The 20169-nt window shown below is 46.4% G+C and overlaps 2 protein-coding genes and 1 long non-coding RNA gene across 3 annotated transcripts in view; 1 reads left to right on the top strand and 2 right to left on the bottom strand.

The window, feature by feature from the left end:
• Positions 1–153: 153 nt before the first annotated feature.
• LOC134733029 (uncharacterized) lies at positions 154–19040 on the top strand. The gene is made up of 4 exons (XR_010116591.1): positions 154–330; positions 1139–1270; positions 17717–18268; positions 18858–19040. It is a non-coding gene; the product is annotated as an uncharacterized lncRNA (long non-coding RNA).
• Positions 1757–2641, bottom strand: LOC129466397 (tetraspanin-6-like). The gene is made up of 2 exons (XM_055249872.2): positions 2219–2641; positions 1757–2149 (listed from the first exon to the last, which is right to left on the bottom strand). The coding sequence occupies exons 1-2, from the start codon at positions 2538–2540 to the stop codon at positions 2112–2114; spliced, it is 360 nt and encodes a 119-aa protein (XP_055105847.1). The 5' UTR covers positions 2541–2641; the 3' UTR covers positions 1757–2111.
• The window catches only part of FCGBP (Fc gamma binding protein), a 90697-nt gene continuing 85090 nt past the window's right edge, over positions 14563–20169 (bottom strand). The window contains exons 35-37 of the mRNA XM_055249854.2: positions 17905–18288; positions 14855–15126; positions 14563–14730 (exon numbers count right to left, since the gene is read on the bottom strand). Of these exons, the coding sequence (XP_055105829.1) occupies positions 14721–14730; positions 14855–15126; positions 17905–18288 (666 nt within the window). The 3' untranslated portion in view covers positions 14563–14720. The remainder of the gene's footprint in view (positions 14731–14854; positions 15127–17904; positions 18289–20169) is intronic.

Genomic DNA, 20169 nt, shown 5'->3' with positions numbered 1-20169 from the left:
ACAGTGAGGAGGGTGGGTGGGGCAAAGTGAGCAAAGTGGAGAGTAAGAGGAGATAAGGGCGGGTAGCTAACAAGGGCATATTGTGCGGAGCTTTGTGGGACATAGTGAGGACTTAGGCAGTAAGATGGAACCATGGAAGGGTTCCAAGCAGAGAAGAAATGTGATCTGACGCAGGTCCCTCTGACTGCATGTGGGAAGCAGACTGCAGGTGTGAGGGTGGAAGCAGGAAAACCAAGGACTGGCTGCTGCCGTGAATCAGAAGAAGACAAGGATGGACAAGATCAGAGTGGGAGCAGAGAGCGGCGTCAGGGGTCAACAGATTCTGCTTAAGTATTAAGAATTTTGTGCTTTGTAGTTGTATAATATCAATATCCATCCCTATATTCATTCTGCAAAGCAAGACAACTGCTGTTATGAGAAGTTACTGAAAAACTCCAGAAGAACCTACCAGTCCAGAGCCTAGATGTTGACTCTGTTCCATTCACTGCTGTATCACTCTAGGCCTACGACAGGCCTCTGGGTGCCCAGTAAATGTTTGTTGAATGAATGGATGGCCTCATACTGTTGTGAGTTCTCTGTGTACAGTGTTCCAGCTGTGGAATGCCACCAATTCGCACAGAAACATTCCTGAAAAATTGTTTAGATATTATGATGGAAAATCTGCTTAAACTTTTCAGAACTGGTCGGGGCAGTGGCTCACGCCTGTAATCCAGGCACTTTGGGAGGCCGAGGCAGGAGGATCGCTTGAGCCTAAGAGCTTAAGGCCAGCCTGGGCTACAGAGTGAGACCTTATTTTTACAAAAAATAAAAAATTAGCTGGGCATGGTTGCTTGCACCTGTAGTCCCAGCTACTCAAGAGGCTGAGGCAGGAGGATCCTTTGAGCCCAGTAGGTCGAGGCTGAAATGAGCCATGACTGCACCACTACACCCCAGCCTGGGTCACAGAGTGACACCTCTGTCTCAAAACAAAAACAAAACACAAACAAAAAACCTTTTTAAAAACTATGAGATGAAATAGTTGAGTCTATTCTGGATTTCTAGATGTGCAATGATTCCAGTGGGTCCAATTCCAGATAATGTTACCTATTTCACATGGATTTTACTATTTGCCTTCTAATTAATACTTTTTTTTCTAAAGGACAAAAGTACTCAGAGTGCAGTGCAGATTTAGGGGATTCCAGCCCTATTTCTTGGAATCCTGGCACCATCTCCTGCTTCCGAGATACTTTGCCTGCCAGCTTGCTCTGAAGACCTGAAATTGGCGCTATTGGTGAGTAATTAGTGGTGGAGGTGCCTGCTGGTCTTGTGCTGGGGACACAATGGTGGCTAAAACAGCCCCGGGTCCCATCCTCCTAGAGCTGCCAGTCCAATAGGAAAGACAGACAGGTTCCCAGACAGTGTAGGCCCAGAGGAGTCAGGGCTGGGACAGGCAGAGGGGTAGGAGGGCGATGGGGGAGGCCCAGGCAGAGAGGTGGGAGGGGGATGGAGGAGACACTGGCAGGCAGGGCAGGGATAGCGAAGCCCTTGAGGGCTTTTCCCAATATTCCCCATTTCCTCAACTCCCTCTGAACCTTCCTGTGACCTTCTTGCTCTAAGCAGAACTTTGCCCTGAAGACCTCCCTTTCCAAGCAGGGCTGTTTTCTCCTTCTCGGCCCTCATGTCCACTGGATCTGTAGATGGGAGAAGAGCGTCGTTGCTCCTCACTGGCACTTCTTTTTTTTTTTTTTTTTTTTTTAACTTCATTTACAATTTACTAGCTCTTCCAGTGTTTCAGAGGGATACAGGGTTTCAACGATCTAACATGAATGGGACAGAAGGTGGACTTAGAACATAGCAAACACATCTTGATTGAATCAGCCCATTGCGAGCACAGATCTTGATTGAATCAGCCTATTGGTGTAGTTTTAGGTCTACATACATCTTGATTGAATCAACCTACTGGTGTAGTTTTTTGGTCTATCAGTAAGTAGTGTCGTCAGTTCTCCAGCCAGGCAACTTTCTAATTCAGAGGGGGGACTCTAAATGTCCTTATAGGTAGACAGGAATAGGCCCGCAGATACATTGGGTTACACTATCTCATACTGGTTATTTGTTATGGCACGAGAGAGGCACTAGGCGAGAAAGATTCCAATCAGTTGGAAGCAAGCAACTCCAAAGGAAATTCCTGCAACGACTCCCATTCCTGACTCTATAATGGTCATCACCTTTATAAAACAACCTTCATTGTTTACTTTGTCTGCATCTCTCTGTGGAGTACAATCTTCAAGTTTACAGCAACTCTTAGGAAATCCTTTTTCTGAGTAATAATTAGTATCTGTCCAATCTCTATAATCGGTGACACCACAACAATGCAACGTATTTTGGATCTTGTCTACTGCATGGCTTCTATAATCTCCTGTAGAGTTATACTGCTTCAAAGCCTTCTCATAATTATTCTTAAAGCTATTCTTAATCTCATGTCTGAAAACAAATCCTACGATGGCAGCGACCAGTTCGACCAAAAAAATGAGAGTCAGAAACATTGCATACAGTTTTAGCATCCATGCAGAAGCTCGGCAGGTAGCAAAACAACCAAAGGTGCCCAAAAGAATAATGACGGTACCAGTAGCAATGAGCACGAAGGGGACATTGGTGGCCTTCTCATTTACTCACTGGCACTTCTAAACCATTGTCTCTGCCTCCTCCCTGAACCCCTAGGTCTGAAACTTACACAGTCACACTGTAGCACCTGCTCCCCTTTGTGCTGCTAGACCCGTTGACTCCCAAGTCACCTCTGCTCACCTTGTCATTTAGCTCCAGGCTCACTGTCACCCACACCACTCCCATCATTATTCTTGGTGATTTTCAAATTCGGGGAAATGATCCTTTTACCACTCTGGCCTCTTGGCGCTTTGACCTCCTCTCCCCTACTGCTCTTGTCCCCCACCCAACCCTTCTTTCCCACGATCACACCTAGACCTTGGGCTGGGAACACACAACAACACATAACTGTGACAGTCCCAGAGGTCCCAGCCTGGTGGGGGAGAAAGACCCATTCTAGATGGCAACAGCCACATAACCACAGCCCCTGCAGAATCTCAGCTCCATGCATCTCACGCTCTGCCCGTCACCTCCTATCTCTCCAGCTCACTCCTTCTAAAGATTGCACCAGTGAGCCTTCAGCCCTAACCATCCATTAAGCTGTCTGACTTTTTGCTATCCCTCCCCCCATCATGGCCACACCACTCTCACTACCCAGCCAGATTCCCCACCATCATTATCACCACACCTTTGCACACCTCCAAACTATGAATTGAATTCAACCCTCCACTTATTCTGTACCTGCACCCCTGGCAGCTGAATGTGGATGGAGAAAAATATAGAATAACCCTGGCTGGTCTCAGTTTTGATTCATGACTACAAACCCAAATGCTTAATGCTGGCCAGCAATCCTATCACTTGCCCCTAGTCTATTCATTCTCCATTTTTTCCCACCCTGCTAATGGTATAGATAACACATTGCCATGGGCTGAATCGTGTCTCCCCACACATTCACTTGTTGAAGTTCTCACCCCCGTTGTTATGGTATTTGGAAGTGACAACATTGGGAGGGATTAGGGTTGGAGGAGGTCATGAGTGTAGAACCCTCATTATGGGATTAGTGACTTTATTATTATTATTATTTTTGAGACGGAGTTTTGCTCTTGTTGCCCAGGCTGGAGCGCAATGACATGATCTCGTCTCACAGCAACCTCCACCTCCCAGGTTTAAGCGATTCTCCTGCCTCAGCCTCTGGAGTAGCTGGGATTGCAGGCCTGTGCCACCACGCCTGGCTAATTTTGTATTTTTAGTAGAGACATGGCTTCTCCATGTTGGTCAGGCTGGTCTCGAACTCCTGACCTCAGGTGATCCACCCACCTTGGCCTCCCAAAGTGCTGGGATTATAGGTGTGAGCCACCATGCCTGGCCAGGATTAGTGACTTTTTAAGAGGGAGACAGGGAGAGATGCAAGCCAGGAAGAGGGTCCTCACAGAGAGTCACATCAATCAGCACCTTGATCTTGGACTTGCCAGCTTCCAGAGCTGTAAGAAATAAATCTCTGTTATCGGAACCATTCAGTCTATGGTATTTGAAGACAGCCCACACAAACACACATGTATTAATTTTTTTAAACTTTATTAAGGTATAATTTACATACCATAAAATTCACCCATTTTGGCTTGGTGAGGTGGCTCACGCCTGTAATCCCAACACTTTGGGAGGCCAAGGCAGGCGGATCACGAGGTCAGCAGTTTGAGACCATCCTGGCCAACATGGTGAAACCCCGTCTCTACTAAAAATACAAAAATTATCGGGTGTGATTGTGCATGTCTGTAGTCCCAGCTACTCAGAGGCTGAGGCAGGAGACTCGTTTGAACCCGGGAGGCAGAGGTTGCAGTGAGCCAAGATCGCGCCACTGCACTCCAGCCTGGCGACAGAGTGAGACTCCGTCTCAAAAAAAAAAAAAAAAAAAAAATTCACCCATTTTAATTCTATTATTCATTTAATTCTGGTAAATTTACAGTTGGGCACCCATCACCACAATCCAATTTCAGAAAACTGCCAACACCTCGTTTCATACAAATGGAATCATACAATATGCAGCCTTTTTTTCATTAGCATAATGTTCCACATTGTTGCAAATTTCTTTTTTATGCCTGAGTATTTCATTCTCTGGAATTTCACTGGTCTGTTCACCTGTTGATGGGCTTTTGAGTTGTTTCCAGTTCGGGCTATTATGAATAATGCTGCCATGAACATTCACGTACAAATATTTGTGCAGATTTACTCTAATTTTTCTTGGGACAAGCCCTAGGAGTAAAACGGCTGAGTCATATGCTGAGCATGTTTACCTTTTGAAGAAATGGGAACACTTTTTTCCAAAGTGATTGGACCTATTTTATTTCTTTTAGTTTCTTTTTTTTTATTTTTTGAGACAGGGTCTTGCTCTGTCATCCAGGCTGGAGTGCAGCAGCATGATCATAGCTCACTGCAGCCTTGATATCCGAGGCTCAAGCAATCCTCCTGCCTCAGCTTCCCAAGTAGCTAGGACTACAGGTGCGCACCACCAGGCCTGGCTAATTTTTGTGTTCTTTCTAGAGACGGGTGTCTCACTATGTTGCCCAGCTGATCTCAAACTCCTGAGCTCAAGCAGTCTGTCTGCCTCGGCCTCCCAAAGTGCTGGGATTACAGATGTGCACCGCTGCACCCAGCCCAGACCCATTTTTTTTAAGAATTATTTTACACTTTCTCCTCTTTCTTCAAACCTTAAAACTTTCCTCCCTTCTCACTCTTTGTTGTTGACCTTGCTTCCAAGGAGATGGAAGCAATGACAAGAGAACACCAACATCCTTCTATCCCAATACCTATCAGCTGCCCCACACCTGTTACCATGTATGCTGGCTTCCCATGTGTGACTGTGGATGACCCTCTGTTACCCATCACAGTGCCTAGCTGTGTGCAGGTTTGTTATATAGGTAAATCTGCACACGTACCCCTTATATAGGTAAGTGGTGTGTCATGGGTTTGATATACAGACTATTTTGTCACCCAGGCAATAGTCATAGTACCTGATAGATCGGTTTTCTTTTCTTTTCTTTTTTCTTTTTTTGAGACGGAGTCTTACTCTGTCACCCAGGCTGGAATGCAGTGGCGTGATCTCGGCTCACTGCAACCTCCACCTCCTGGGTTCAAGTGATTCTCCTACCTCAGCCTCCCGAGTAGCTAGGACCACAGGCACATGCCACCATGCCTGGCTAATTTTTAAAATGTTTTTGTAGCAGTGGAGTCTCACTGTGTTGCCCAGGCTGGTCTCTAACTCCTGGCCTCAGCCTCCCAAAGTGCCACATTATAGGCATGAGCCACCACTCCCAGCCATAACGTTCTGTATTTTGGCAGAGGTTTGGGTTCATTTCAAAACAACAAATGTTATTCTTTAGAGGTGTACATTTCACTGTATGTGAATTTTACCCCCAAAAAGGAACTGTACGCAAACTTGAGCTCCAGTTAATGCTGTGCGTGCTGAAGTATTTAGAAGGAAGCGTAATGATGTCTGCAACTTATTTTGAAGTGTGTGTGTGTGCATATATATAAATATATATACATATACAAATATATATACATGTATAAATGTACATATACATATATAAATATATATATACACACACACATATATATATATTATATATATATATATATATTTTTTTTTTTTTTAGATGGAATTTCACTCTTGTTGCCCAGGCAGGAGTGCAATGCTGAGATTTCAGCTCACTGCAACCTCTGCCTCCCAGGTTCAAGCGATGCTCCTGCCTCAGCCTCCTGAGTAGCTAGGATTGCAGGCGCCTGCCACCACACCCAGCTAATGTTTGTATTTTTAGTAGAGATGGTGTTTCACCATGTTGGCCAGGCTGGTCTCGAAAACCTGGCCTCAGGTGATCCGCCTGCCTCAGCCTCCCAACGTGCTGCGATTACAGGCGTGAGTCACCACACCTGGCATGAAATGTATATTTTAAAAGAGGGATCAAAGGCTGCAGGAAGAGATGGATCAATGGATGGATACATAATAAAACCAGTATAGCAAAATGTTAATTACAGACTCTACATGGTGGGTAGATGGGTTGTCTCCATTTGTTTTGTGCTGCCATAACAGAATTCCTGAGACTGGGTGATTTATAAGGAAGAGAAATTTATTTCTCACAGTTCTGGAGATTGGGAAGCCTAAGACGAAGGCACCAGCATCTGGTGTTGGGTGAGGCCCTTCTTGCTGTGTCCTTACATGGCGGCAGGCAGAAGGGCAAGCAGGGAGGAACGCTGTGTCACCTCATGGCAGAAGATCAGAAGAGAGCAAATCCAATCCCAAGGATTACAGCAGTGTTAATCCACTCATAAGGATGCAGCCTGAGCCCTCATGACTTAAACACCTCCTATTAGGCCCCACCTCCCAACACTGTTGCACTGGGGTTAAGTTTCCAACACATGAATTTTGAGGGACACTTTCGGACCATACCAGGAGTGCTGACTGTATATTTCTTTAAACTTTCTGCGTGTTTGAAAAGGGAGGAAAGGGCTGGGCATAGTGGCTCACACCTGTAATCCCAGCCCTTTGGGAGGCTGAGGCGGGTGGATCACGAGGTCAGGAGATTGAGACCATCCCGGCTAACACGGTGAAACCCCGTCTCCACTAAAAATGCAGAAAATTAGCCGGGCGTGGTGGCATGTGCCTGTAGTCCCAGCTACTCGGGAGGCTGAGGCAAGAGAATCACTTGAACCCGGGAGGCGGAGGTTGCAGTGAGCCGAGATTGTGCCACTGCACTCCAGCCTGGGCAACAGAGTGAGACTCCATCTCAAAAAAAAAAGAAAAAAGAAAAAGAAAAGGGAGGAGAGGGATTTAATTAGGTGCAACACAGAGAACTTTTAGGGCATTGAAGACATTCTGGATGTCACTCTAATAAAGCATGCATATCATGACACAGAATATGCACCACCAAGGGTGAACCCTAATGTAAGCTATGGACTTTGGGTGATGAAGACTGTCAATGTGGGTTCATTGATGATAACAAAGGTGACACTCTGGTGCTTGATATTGATAGCGGGGAGGCTGTGCATGGGTGTATAGTATGGGGCAGGAGATCTAGGGGAACTCTCCATATGTTCCACTCACTTTTGTTGTGAACACAAAGTTGCTCTTTAAAAAAGTTTATTTTAAAAATTGGCCAGGTGTGACAGCTTATGTCTGTAATCCCAGCACTTTGGGAGGCCAGGAGAGGAGGATCGCTTAAGCCCAGGAGTCCAAGACCAGCCTGGGCAACATAGCAAGACAGGAATAATCTCCCTGTCTCTACAAAAATACAAAAATTAGCTGGCATTGTAGCACATACCTGTAGTCCCAGCAACTTGGGAGGCTGAGGTGGGAGGATTGATTGAGCCCAGGAAGTTGAGGCTGCAGTGAGCCAAGATTGCACCACTGCACTCCAGACTGGGCAACAGAGTGAGATCATGTCTCAAAAATATAAATAAATAAAAATTTTAAAAATAAAAATTTACCTTCAAGGCCAGGGATGATGACTCCCACCTGTAATCCCAGCACTTTGGATGACCAGTGGCCGAGGCGGGAGGACTGCTTGAGCCCAGGAGTTTGAGGCTGCAGTGACCTGTGATAGCACCACTGCACTCCAACCTGAACAACAGAATGAGACCTTGTCTCAAGAAAAAAAAAAAAAAATACATTAAAATCCACTGGAAAACAACAAGAACAACTTCTCTTGATTTCACATTCTCCTCTAGCCATCACCTCCATCTCTCTGGGTTCTTTTCTTTTGTTTTTTTTTGTTTTTGTTTTTTTTTTGAGACAGTCTCCCTCTGTCACCCAGGCTGGAGTGCAGTAGCACGATCTTGGCTCACTGCAACCTCCACCTCCTGGATGCGAGCAATTCTGCCTCAGCCTCCTGAGTAGCTAGGATTACAGATGCCTGCCACCATGCACCACACCCGGCTAATTTTTGTATTTTTAGTTGAGACGGGGTTTCACCATGTTGGCCAGGCTGGTCTCGAACTCCTGGCCTTAGGTAATCCACCTGCCTTGGCCTCCCAAAGTGCTGGGATTACAGATGTGAGCCCCCACACCCGGCCTCTCTGGGTTCTCCATAACTAAACTCTTTGAAAGAATTTTCTGTACTTACTGTCTTCACTTCTCTTCATCTTTTCTCTTGGACCCATTCCAATCAGGCTTTCTTCTCCATCGCTCCACCAAAATAGCTTTTCTCAAGGTCACCAAGGTCCTCCATATTGCTAAAGCCGGTGATCAATTTCTTATCCTCATCTTCCTTGACCATCAGTGGCATTTGACACTGCCTCCTGCTTAATATGCTTTTTCCACTTAGCTTTCAGGACTCCTACTTTTTCCTAGAGCCCTCCCACCTCACTAGCCACCCTCTCTATTTCTTCACTAGCTCCCCTCATCTTCCCGGTCTTGTTCCCTTAGGGTGCCCCAGGGCTCATGCTTCAGCCTCCTTCTCTTTTCTATCCATACTGCTCCTCTGATGATCCAACCATTTTTTTCATTGTATTAAAAACTGGCAACTCCCACATTTGTCTCTCCAGCCTACACTTCTTCCTTGAACTCCAGACTCACATGTCCAACTGCCTAACTGACATTTCTACTCTGATGTAGACATGCATTAACAAATGCATGTAGGCCGGGTGCGGTGGCTCATGCCTGTAATTCCAGCACTTTGGGAGGCCGAGGCGAGTGGATCCCCTGAGGTCAGGAGTTTGAGACCAGGCTGGCCAACATGGTGAAACCCCATCTCTACAAAAATACAAAAATTAGCCAGGCACCATGGCGGGTGCCTGTAATCCCAGCTACTCAGAAGGCTGAGGCGGGAGAATCGCTTGAACCTGGGAGGCAAAGATTGCAGTGAGCGAAGATCACGCCATTGCACTCCAGCCTAGGTGAAAGAGCAAGACTCCATCTCAAAAAAACAAAACAAAACAAAAAAATGCATGTAATTTGCATGCACTTGGTAGTTTAAACCACAAATTTGCTGTCTTAAACCAACAGAAATTTATTCTCTCAAAGTTGTGGAAGTAAGAAGTCCAAAGTCAAGGTTAAGGCAGCGAGGCCCTGCCTCACTGCCTTCAAAAGCTCGAAATGGACTTCCAAAGTCCATTTCTTTCCTTTTCCAGCTCTTAGGGACTGCTGACATTCCTTGGTTTGTGGCGGCATCACTCCAATCTCTGTCTCCATCTTCACTTCGCCTTCTCTGTGCTTGCTTCCCTCTTACAAGGATACACGAAATTGGCCAGTCACAGTGGCTCACGCCTGCAATCCCAGCATTTTGGGAGGCCAAGGCGATTGGATCACCTAAAGTGATCCCAGCTACTCAGAAGGCTGAGGCAGGAGAATCGCTTGAACCCAGGAGGTGGAGGTTGCAGTGAGCCGAGATCGCACCATTGCAGTCCAGCCTGGGTGACAAGAGCTAAACTCCATCTACAAAAAAAGAAAAAGGATACAAGTAATTACATTTAGGGCTCACCCAGATAATCCAATCCAGGATAATCTCCCTGTCTCAAGAGCCTTAACTTTTTTTTTTTTTGGAGAACGAGTCTTGCTCTGTCGCCCAGGCTGGAGTGCAGTGGCGCAATCTCGGCTCACTGCAAGCTCCGCCTTCCGGGTTCACGCCATTCTCCTGCCTCAGCCTCTCCGAGTAGCTGGGACTACAGGCACCCGCCACCACGCCCGGCTAATTTTTTGTATTTTTAGTAGAGACGGGGTTTCACCGTGGTCTGGATCTCCTGACCTCGTGATCCACCGGCCTCGGCCTCCCAAAGTGCTGGGATTACAAGCGTGAGCCACCGCGCCCGGCCAAGAGCCTTAACTTAATCACACCTGCAAAGACCACTTACCCACATAAGGCAATATTTGCAGGTTCGAGAGATTAGGATCTGATATCTTTGCGGGGGTGGGGACATTTTTCAACCTACCACAAAACATCTCAAGCTTAATAGTAGGTGCTCAAACACATTTATTTATTCATTGATTTATTTTATTTTTTATTTTGTAGAGATGTTGTCCAGGCTGGTCTCAAACTCCCGGACTCAAGCGATCCTCCCACCTCATCCTCCCAAAGTGCTGGGATTATGGTGTGGGCCATCGTGCCTGGCAAAAACACATGTATTGAATGAATGAAGGAATGTCCACAGCAGGGTCATAAGAGCTAGCTAGCATTGAGTACACCTGTCAGCGAAAAATCAAATTAGAACCAAGTGTGCAAAACTTTGCAGAGGCTGTTATGACTAGGACCTTGATGACTTGATGAATTTTCTTTTTAACGTATATAACAAAATTTTAAACTTTTCACAAAAAGTAGAGAATATGAGAAGTCCCCATTTATTTGCCACCTGGCCTCAACAACTATTAACATGTAAAACAGCCTTGTTTTATCTTTTGCCCCATCTTTTTATTTTTTTCTGGAGTATTTTAGAGCAAACCTCGATAATATGCCATTTCACTTCCAGGTACTTAAGTACGCATCTCTTAAGAAAAAGAAGAGAACGTTTTCTTCCATTATCACACCTAACAAAATTAACAAGAAGTCCTTTTTATAATCTAGTAGCCAGTCTATATCCATATTCCCTCAATGGTTTAAAGTATGTGATTTAGGCTGGGCACGGTGGCTTAAACCTGTAATCCCAGCACTCTGGGAGGCTGATGGGGGAATGGATCACCTGAGGTCAGGAGTTCGAGACCAGCTGGGCCAACGTGGTTAAATCCCGTCTCTACTAAAAATACAAAAATAAGCTGGGCGTCGTGGCAGGCATCTGTAATCCCAGCTACTCGGGAGGCTGAGGCAGCAGAATCGCTTGAAACTGGGAGGCAGAGGTTGCAGTGAGCCAAGATCGCACCATTGCACTCCAGCCTGTGCAAAAAGAGCAAAATTCCATCTCAAAAAAAAAAAAAAGAAAAAATGATTTAAAAAATTACTGCTGGCTAGGCATGGTGGCTCTCATGCCTATAATCCCAGCACTTTGGGAGGCCAAGGCAGGTAGATCACTTGAGATCAGGAGTTCGAGACCAGGCTGGTCAACATGGTGAAACCCCATCTCTACTAAAAATACAAAAATTAACCAGGTGTGGTGGCTCACACCTATAGTCCCAGCTACTCTGGAGGTTGGGGCATGAGAATCATTTTAACCTGGGAGGCAGAGTTTGCAGTGAGCCGAGATCACACCATTGCACTCTAGCCTGGGTGACAGAGTGAGACTCCATCTCACAAATAAATAAATAAATAAATAATTACTGCTTGTTTAAATCAGGATCAAAACAAAGTCCCTTCATTTGGTGTGTGTTCTCTCTCTTGCATGCACACATACATGTAAGCTTTTTAGCCAAGAGTCTTCAGAGATTATAATTTATTTATTTGTTACACAGAGACAGGGTCTCACTATGTTGCCTAGGCTGGTCTTGAACTCCTGGCCTCAAGCAATGCAACCTGGCCTCCCAAAGCACTGGGAATACAGACAGGCATGAGAAATGCCAGGCTATAATTTATTTACTTTAGATCTTTTCTGGGGGGAGTACAACATGCTAAGAGAAAAGTACACGTAACTATGGTTTTATGAAGTATCAAAAAGGGAAGAAACCACATAACTGCCACTCAGGTCAATAAAGAGAACATGACCAGTACCCCCAAATCCCCCTTTTGGCTCTACTCTTAGGGGTCTTTTCATGTGTACACTGTTCTAACCTTGCTTCTTTCACTTCATAATATATTATGAAGATCACCCCAGAAGAGTTTATAGAGATCTTTCTTATATTTCCTTTATCTGGATAGTAGTCTGCTGTGTAGATGAAACGTCGTTTAGTCAACCAGTCTACCAACAGCAAATTGACTTAGTTGTTTCTAGTCTTTTTTCCTTACAAACAGTGTTGCAGTGAGCAACCTGGGCTCGTTACCTGTGGAAGGTGTCCAGGTTCTGGGCGTTTTGAACAAAGAATTGGACAAAACGCACCAACGAAGCAACCAACAAAAGAATGAAGCAAAGAAAGCATACATTTATTGAAATAAAAAGTACACTCCACAGGGTGGGAGCAGGCTGAACAGACAGACACACTCCACAGACTGGGAAGCAACCAATCAGAGGCTGAAGTGAAGGTACAAAGTTACACTCTGTGCAAACATCTGATGGGTCCTGGGAGGGGACCAATCAGAGGCTGAAGTGAAGTTACAGAGTTAACATCCCTATGCAAATGAAGACTAGGCCCATGACCAGTCTGACTGGTTGTGGGAGACTACCAATCAGAGGCACTTTCCATCTTTCATCAGCCACACAGGGAGGGGAGGGGAATCCCGCCGGTGTTGGGGGTTGCAAAGGGAGTAGCTTCTGATCCTTTTGTTATTTGGGTGTGGAAAGTTGGGATTTTCCTTTTGATTCCGTTCTAGGAAGTCAGTGCAAATCAGCCTTAGGTTTCCTGCCTCTAGACTCTATTCTCCTGCCTCATCTTACATCCTTTTATTGCCAATGTATCTTTAAGTTGGATTCCTAGTGGTGAGATCACTGGATCAAAAGATAAATGTAGCCGAGCGGGGGGCTGCTCACACCTGTAATCCCGGCACTTTGGGAGGCTGAGGCGGGTGGATCACTTGAGGTCAGAAGTTCAAGACCAGCCTGGCCAACACGGTGAAACCCCGTCTCTATTAAAAATACAAAATTAGGGCCGGGCGCGGTGGCTCACGCTTGTAATCCCAGCACTTTGGGAGGCCGAGGCGGGCGGATCACGAGGTCAGGAGATTGAGACCACGGTGAAACCCCGTCTGTACTAAAAAATACAAAAAATTAGCTGGGCGTGGTGGCGGGCGCCTGTAGTCCCAGCTACTCGGAGAGGCTGAGGCAGGAGAATGGCATGAACCCGGGAGGCGGAGCTTGCAGTGAGCCGAGATTGCGCCACTGCACTCCAGCCTGGGCGACAGAGCGAGACTGCATCTCAAAAAAAAAAAAAAAAAAAAAAAAATACAAAATTAGCTGGGCATGATGGTGCACGTCTGTAATCCCAGGTATTTGGGAGGCTGAGGCAGGAGAATCGCTTGAACCCGGGAGGCAGAGGTTGCAGTGAGCCGGGATTGTGCCGCTGCACTCCAGCCTGGCGACAGAGCGAGACTCCATCTCAAAAAAAAAAAAAAAAAAAAAGAATAATTCCCCTATTTTCTTGCTGCTGAACTTACTGGGTGGTAATTGTGCTATTTAAGGAGGTAGGGAAAACCCTCATGGGAAGGGGACAGATTTGAAAGGAAACCAAGACTTCAGTGTTTTACTTGTTGGTTGCATTAACACATTAAATCTTCACTCCAGCTCTATAAATACTATCGTTAGTACTTTATCATTAACTCTACTTTAAAGATGAGAAAACTGATCCAGAGAGAAATTAAGTAACTTGCTAGGGTTATACATGATAAAGCCAGAATCTATTGATCTCTCTCCATTTTCCACTCCTTCCCTCCATCCAATCATTTTCTTCTCTTTTTATTGAGATAGGGTCTCACTCTGTTGACCAGGCTGAAGTGCAGTGGAATGATCATGGCTAACTGCAGCCTCCACCTCTCAGGCTCCAGTGATCCTTCCACCTCAGCCTCCCAAGTAGCTGAGAATACAGGCACGTGCCACCACGCCCAGCTAATTTTTATATTTTTTGTAGAGATGGGTCTCACTATGTTGCCCAGGCTGATCTCAAACCCCTAGGCTCAAGCAATCCTCCTGCCCCAGCCTCCCAAAGTGCTGGGATTACAAGCGTGAGCCACTGTGCCTGGCCATTTATCTTCTCATCCATCCACTCTTCTAATCACCTATTGCCTCATGTTCCTAGTTCCCCACACACCATTTTCTCAATTCACCCATCCATCTCTTCATCCACCCATGCAATCATCCATCCATCCTCCCAGCACCCAATAAATATTCATCACGTGCCAGATTCCCCAGGCACCTGATACCTGCTGTGCAGGAAGAAAGTCAGGGATGAGAAGCCATGAGACAGACACAATGACATGCAGCTTAGCTTAAGATATTTATTCAATGCTGTCACATGTGGCCTCTGTGACCCAGAAAAGCGGTAGAGCAGGGTAGGAGCACATGATGCATCCTTCAGCCACTGCAACCTCCAGAGGGATCAGGTCTTCTTCAGGAAGTCTTCATTCCTGGTGGATGACTGATCAGCCATAACTGCAAGAGACAGACATTTAGCACCTCCGCTTCCAGACTAAACACCCACCCTGACTGCCCTCATCCCATGAGGATCCAGGTGCCTTTGCCCCAAGAAGCCTGGTTTCCATACTACATCCCTCACCATGGGGAGAAGTCCTGCGCTCTCCATTTCTCCATCGTTGGCTTCTCCTGGGAGTCATGCCAATCATTGGTCTGGTCCCCGTCAAAGTTTCCACAGGCCCCACACAGTTTCCCAGCATGGTCATCGCTGACAATCACAGCCACCTTCCCATTGGCTCCAAGCCACACCTGGACCCCTGCCTTCTGGTGGACCAGCAGGGAGCCATCAGGTGTACGACTCACAGATACAGATGCTAACTTCTCAGCTGGGAGATCCACTTGGAGACCATTCACCTGGTGGGGGATGCCCAGCAAACACAGAGGTGAGGCCACAGCCATAGAATAGCTGGGTGTTACCAGGATGGAGGATGGAGACCCCAAACAAGATAAGTTCATGGAGCTAAATCAAAGAGGCAGGTGCTGAAAGAGATGAAGACCTGGACGTTTGCACTATTTGGAGCAATGGATACATGAGAAGATAGCTGGAGATTTGGATAGATGGATAAAAGGATGGAGAGTGGAGGGATGGAGAGATGGACCCAGGGATCTACACAACACCCCAAAGTCGGTGGGGGAAGCACTTTATACCAGACAGATAAGCAAACAAACAGACAGACAATCAAACCCCAGGGTCACCCTTATGGTTCTAGTTTTTTCTTTTCTTTTTTTTTTTTTTTAAGATAGGGTTTTGCTTTGTCATCCCAGCTGGAGTGCAGTGGTGCAATCACAGCTCACTGCAGCCCTGACCTCCTAAACTCAATCAATCCTCCCACCTCAGCCTTCTGAGTAGCTGAGACTACAGGACTACAGGTGTGTGCCACCACACCCGGCTAATTTTTGTATTTTTTTGTAAAGATGGGGTCTCACTATGTTGTCTAGGCTGGTCTTGAACTCCTGGATTCAGGTGATTTGCCTACCTCAGCCTGGTTCTGGTTTGCAAAATAAAACAAACTTTGAGCACATCCTGTAAGTTATTGGTTCCCTAACCAAAACAACGTTATCCTTTATTTTTGCAATGCTGATGTCTGAAGATAAGTAATGACTTTAGCAAATATAATAATCATGTGAGAAAATTACTTTTTCTTCATCATAGGCTGCAGATCCAGTAATTTTGTGAGTTTTTTCCTTTACGTAACTGTTGTCTATGTTAGTTGGTGAATTAACCTTTCTAAAGTTAGATTCCCTAGAGAAACTTCCTTAAAAGACTTCTGTCTTTTTTTTGTTGTTGTTGTTGTTTTGTTTTTTGGTTTTGGTTTTGGTTTTTTGTTTTTTTTTTGAGATAGAGTCTTGCTCTGTCGCCCAGGCTGGAGTGCAATAGCGCAATCTCAGTTCACTGCAACCTCTGCCTCCCGGGTTCAAGTGATTCTCCTGCCTTAGCTGGGACTACAGGCATGTGCCGCCATGCTCGGCTAATTTTTGTATTTTTAGTAGTGACAGGGTTTTGCCATGTTGGCCAGGTTGGTCTCTAACTCCTGACTTCAAGTGATCTGCCTGCCTCGGCCTCCCAAAGAGCTGGGATTACAGACATGAGCCACCATGCCCAGCCCTCTAAATGCTTTTGTATCTGAGTTTTCCTCTGCCAGATGACTGGAGAGATAGGTACATAGATCTGAAAAGACAGATGGGTGGGTGGATGGATGGACGGATGGATTGGTGGGTGGATGGATGGATGGATGGGTGGGTGGATGGAAGAAAGAAGGGAAGAAGACTAGAAGGAAGGAAATAGGAAAAAGAGAAAGCGGGGTAGAATAGATGCTGGAAGGAAGGAGGGGGAAAGGGAGGATGGGTGTAGTGAAGGACAGATGAAGACTAGTGGATGGAAAGTCTCAGTAGTGTGCAAGCTTTCCAAGTATAACGACTGAGTCCGAGTCATCTCTGTTACCCAGCACGTGGCCTGGCACAAAAGGAGCAGGGCTGAGTTTATTCACAAAACCAACCTTTTACTGAGTACCCTCTAGGTGCCACGCCCTGATCTGGGTACTGGGAACAAACTGGTGACCAAGATGGACAGGATTCCTGCCTACCTGTGGCTTATAGTCCAGTGATGAACAAAGATGCTGAGCATCTTCTGGGAGTTTCCTTCTAGGAGTCTGGAATTTTGGTAGGTGGATACCAAAACCCCAGGCACTGAGACTCTAATGAACTTCCCTGGCAGATGACATTTCATGTTTCATCACAACTTTGTTGCTGGAGGAATTAAGCACATCCTGTGTGACTCTACCTAGAAAGGAGTCTCGGAAGCTTGCACCCAATTTCCCCTGGACTTTGTGTAATGCACCTTTTCCCTGTGTCAATTTCACTTCGTATCTTTTCCCTATGATACATCTTAGCCCTGAGTACAACTATATGCTGAGTCCTGTGAGTCCTAGTGAATCACTGAACCTGGGGGTGGTTATGGGAAACCCTGACACATGATGTGACCCCCACCCCCAGCCTTGACCAATCACAGAACTTCCTCCCTAAAGTCAAATGATTGGCTCCAGGGATGGGCATGTGACCCAAACTGGCCCAGTGAGATATAATCCTGGGTCTTTTATTGAACCATTTTCTGTTAAGGTAGCTAAGCTGGTGGGGTGTAGGCCTGGACAGCTGGGCGGGGGTCGCCTTACCCCTGTAAGTGGAAAGCCTGTTTGAGAATAAAGCTGATTTGGCAAACAGCAAGTCTCAAAGATGGAAGTACAAATTTCTGATGATACTGCCAGGGCGCCTAGATCCAGCCATTTCTGAGGCTCTATCCTGGGATTTTCTAGCTACATGGACTAATAAATTCAATTTTGCTTAAGGCAGTTTGAATTTGGCTTTAAGTCACTTGTAACCCATAAAGTCTCGACTCATACTAATGTCAAAACTATTAAGTTACTTGAGTATGTTTTTGCTCCTCTAGAACTCAGCCAGAACAGAGGGATCAAGTTTGAAATATTGAGATAAATGCAAATCCAGAGACTAAACCGCAGAGATCTGGATAAAGAAAACAGATCGCAAGACAGAAGGAAGCCAGGAATGTGGGGACACTGTAATCAGAAGAGCAAAAGCCCAGGGGAGACATTCCCTCCCCCCTACTCACAAACTTACCCACACACCCTTGTTTGGAGTCAACGTCACCATCCCATCCTGGAAGAAGATGTGGACCTGGCCTGCAGCCTCAGTTTTGCCACGGCAGATCTGGACTTCAGCAACTACACGGTACCAGGGGATGGTATTCTGTAGTCCTGGGCAGCGGGAAGAGAGCTCATAGACACCAGGAGAGGTGGTGGCACCACGGGCCCCATCAAAGGTGGTGAGGTTGGCACCCACAGACAGGACACAGAGACCACGGGTGGCCCAGCAGTTCCGGGCTTCAGCCTTGACCTCACATACACGGCCTGGTGGGCAGCCAGCTGCCTGGCATGTCAGGCTGGAGCTTAAGGAACAGGAACAGCGCTCGCTGCAGTCTGAGGTCAGCAGGGAGGAGTTTACCTGTGCACAGAAAGGGGCCAGGTTATGGTGCTGGGATGGATCGCAAAAATGGCCACACTCCTTGAACCCTCTGTATCCATGCAGAGTGACTTTACAGACTCCCATTAAGAAACAGAGTTTAGGCCGGGCGCGGTGGCTCACGCTTGTAATCCCAGCACTTTGGGAGGCCGAGGCGGGCGGATCACAAGGCTAGGAGATCGAGACCATGGTGAAACCCCGTCTCTACTAAAAAATACAAAAAATTAGCCGGGCGTGGTGGCGGGCACCTGTAGTCTCAGCTACTCGGAGAGGCTGAGGCAGGAGAATGGCGTGAACCCGGGAGGCGGAGCTTGCAGTGAGCCGAGATTGCGCCACTGCACTCCAGCCTGGGCAATAGAGCGAGACTCCGTCTCAAAAAAAAAAAAAAAAGAAATAGAGTTTATTTCCCCCTCCCTATGAATCTGGGTTGGCCGTAAGACTATATTTAGGTCAATGAAACACAGAAGAAGCAATGTTGTAACAGGTGTAAGCCTAGACCTCAAGAGACCTTACAGCTTCTCTTTCCTTCTCTCTCTCTCTCACATACACAGAATCCTGCCCAGCCACCAGGAGAACAAGCCTGGGCTAGTTCCCTAGAAGATGAGTGACCCCATGGAACATAGATAACTCTTCCAGCTCAGGCCACCCTAGACCAGGCAGCCTTCAGCTGACCCACCAGGCGACTACAGATATTATACATGAGTAAGCCCAGAGGATAGCAGAAGAACCGCCCAGCCAAGTCCAGCCTAAACTGCAGTCACAAAATTGCAAACTAAATGAATAATTGTTTTAAGCCACAACGTTTTGGAGTGATCTGTAACCCAGCAAAAGCTAACTGATACACGTAAGAAACGAAGAAATGTAATTAACAAAATAAATGCCATCTCTACAATGATGATTCCCACATCTCTAGGCCAGACCTCTCCCATGAAGGCCAGACTCACAAATCCAAGACTTCTGGCATAGGCAGAGGGGTCAGGGCAGAGATGGGGAAGCATAGGGAGCTGAGGGGTTCAGAGGAGGCACCTAACCCAGCCTAGGGGATCAAGGATGTCTTCCAGTAGGCAGTGAGACCTCAGGGAAAGAGCAACATTTGGTTTCATTTGCAAGCAATGCAAGTTAGTGCTGCATGTTAATGGCTAGCCTCGGGCTGACTTCTCTATGTCACAATTTCTTCATCTGTAAAATGGGGAAAATAGTCGTAGTATCTATTGCATAGGATTGTTGTGATTATCAAATGAATTAACATCCAGAACATGGCCGGGAGAGGTGGCTCATCCCTGTAATCCCAGCACTTTAGGAGGCCAAGGCAGGAGGATTGCTTGAGCCCAGGAATCTGAGACCAGCCTGGACAACATAGCGAGATCCCATTTCTACAAAAAAATTAAATAGTTAGCCAGGGATGGCAGTGTGAGCCTGTGGTCCCAGCTACTCAGGAAGCTGAGGCAGAAAGATTGCTTGAGCCCAGGAGTTTGAGGCTGTAGTAAGCCGTGATCATGCCACTGTACTCCCGCCTGAGAGACAGAGTGCAATCCTATCTCAATAAATAAATAAATAATAACACCCATAACAAGCATGGTGCGTAGTAAGAGCTCAAAAAAATTATTAACAAGAATAAACCAATTCTTCAATTTAATTCATATTATTAAACAATTATTAGCTGGGCTATCTATTTGCACTGTTGTAAACTGCTATTTCTTTTTTTTTCTTTTTGACATGGAGTCTCGGTCTGTTGCTCATGCTAGAGTGCAGTGGCACAATCTCGGCTCACTGCAACTTCCGCCTCCCGGGTTCAAGGGATTCTCCTGCCTCAGCCTCCCGTGTAGCTAGGACTCACAGGCGTCCGCGACCACGCCCAGCTAA

This window comes from Symphalangus syndactylus, chromosome 17 (genome assembly GCF_028878055.3).
Source record: "Symphalangus syndactylus isolate Jambi chromosome 17, NHGRI_mSymSyn1-v2.1_pri, whole genome shotgun sequence".
NCBI classification, from domain to species: Eukaryota; Metazoa; Chordata; class Mammalia; order Primates; family Hylobatidae; genus Symphalangus; species Symphalangus syndactylus.
The sequence above is the reverse complement of the archived record's forward strand: the minus strand, read 5'-3'. Positions and strand labels throughout refer to the sequence as shown.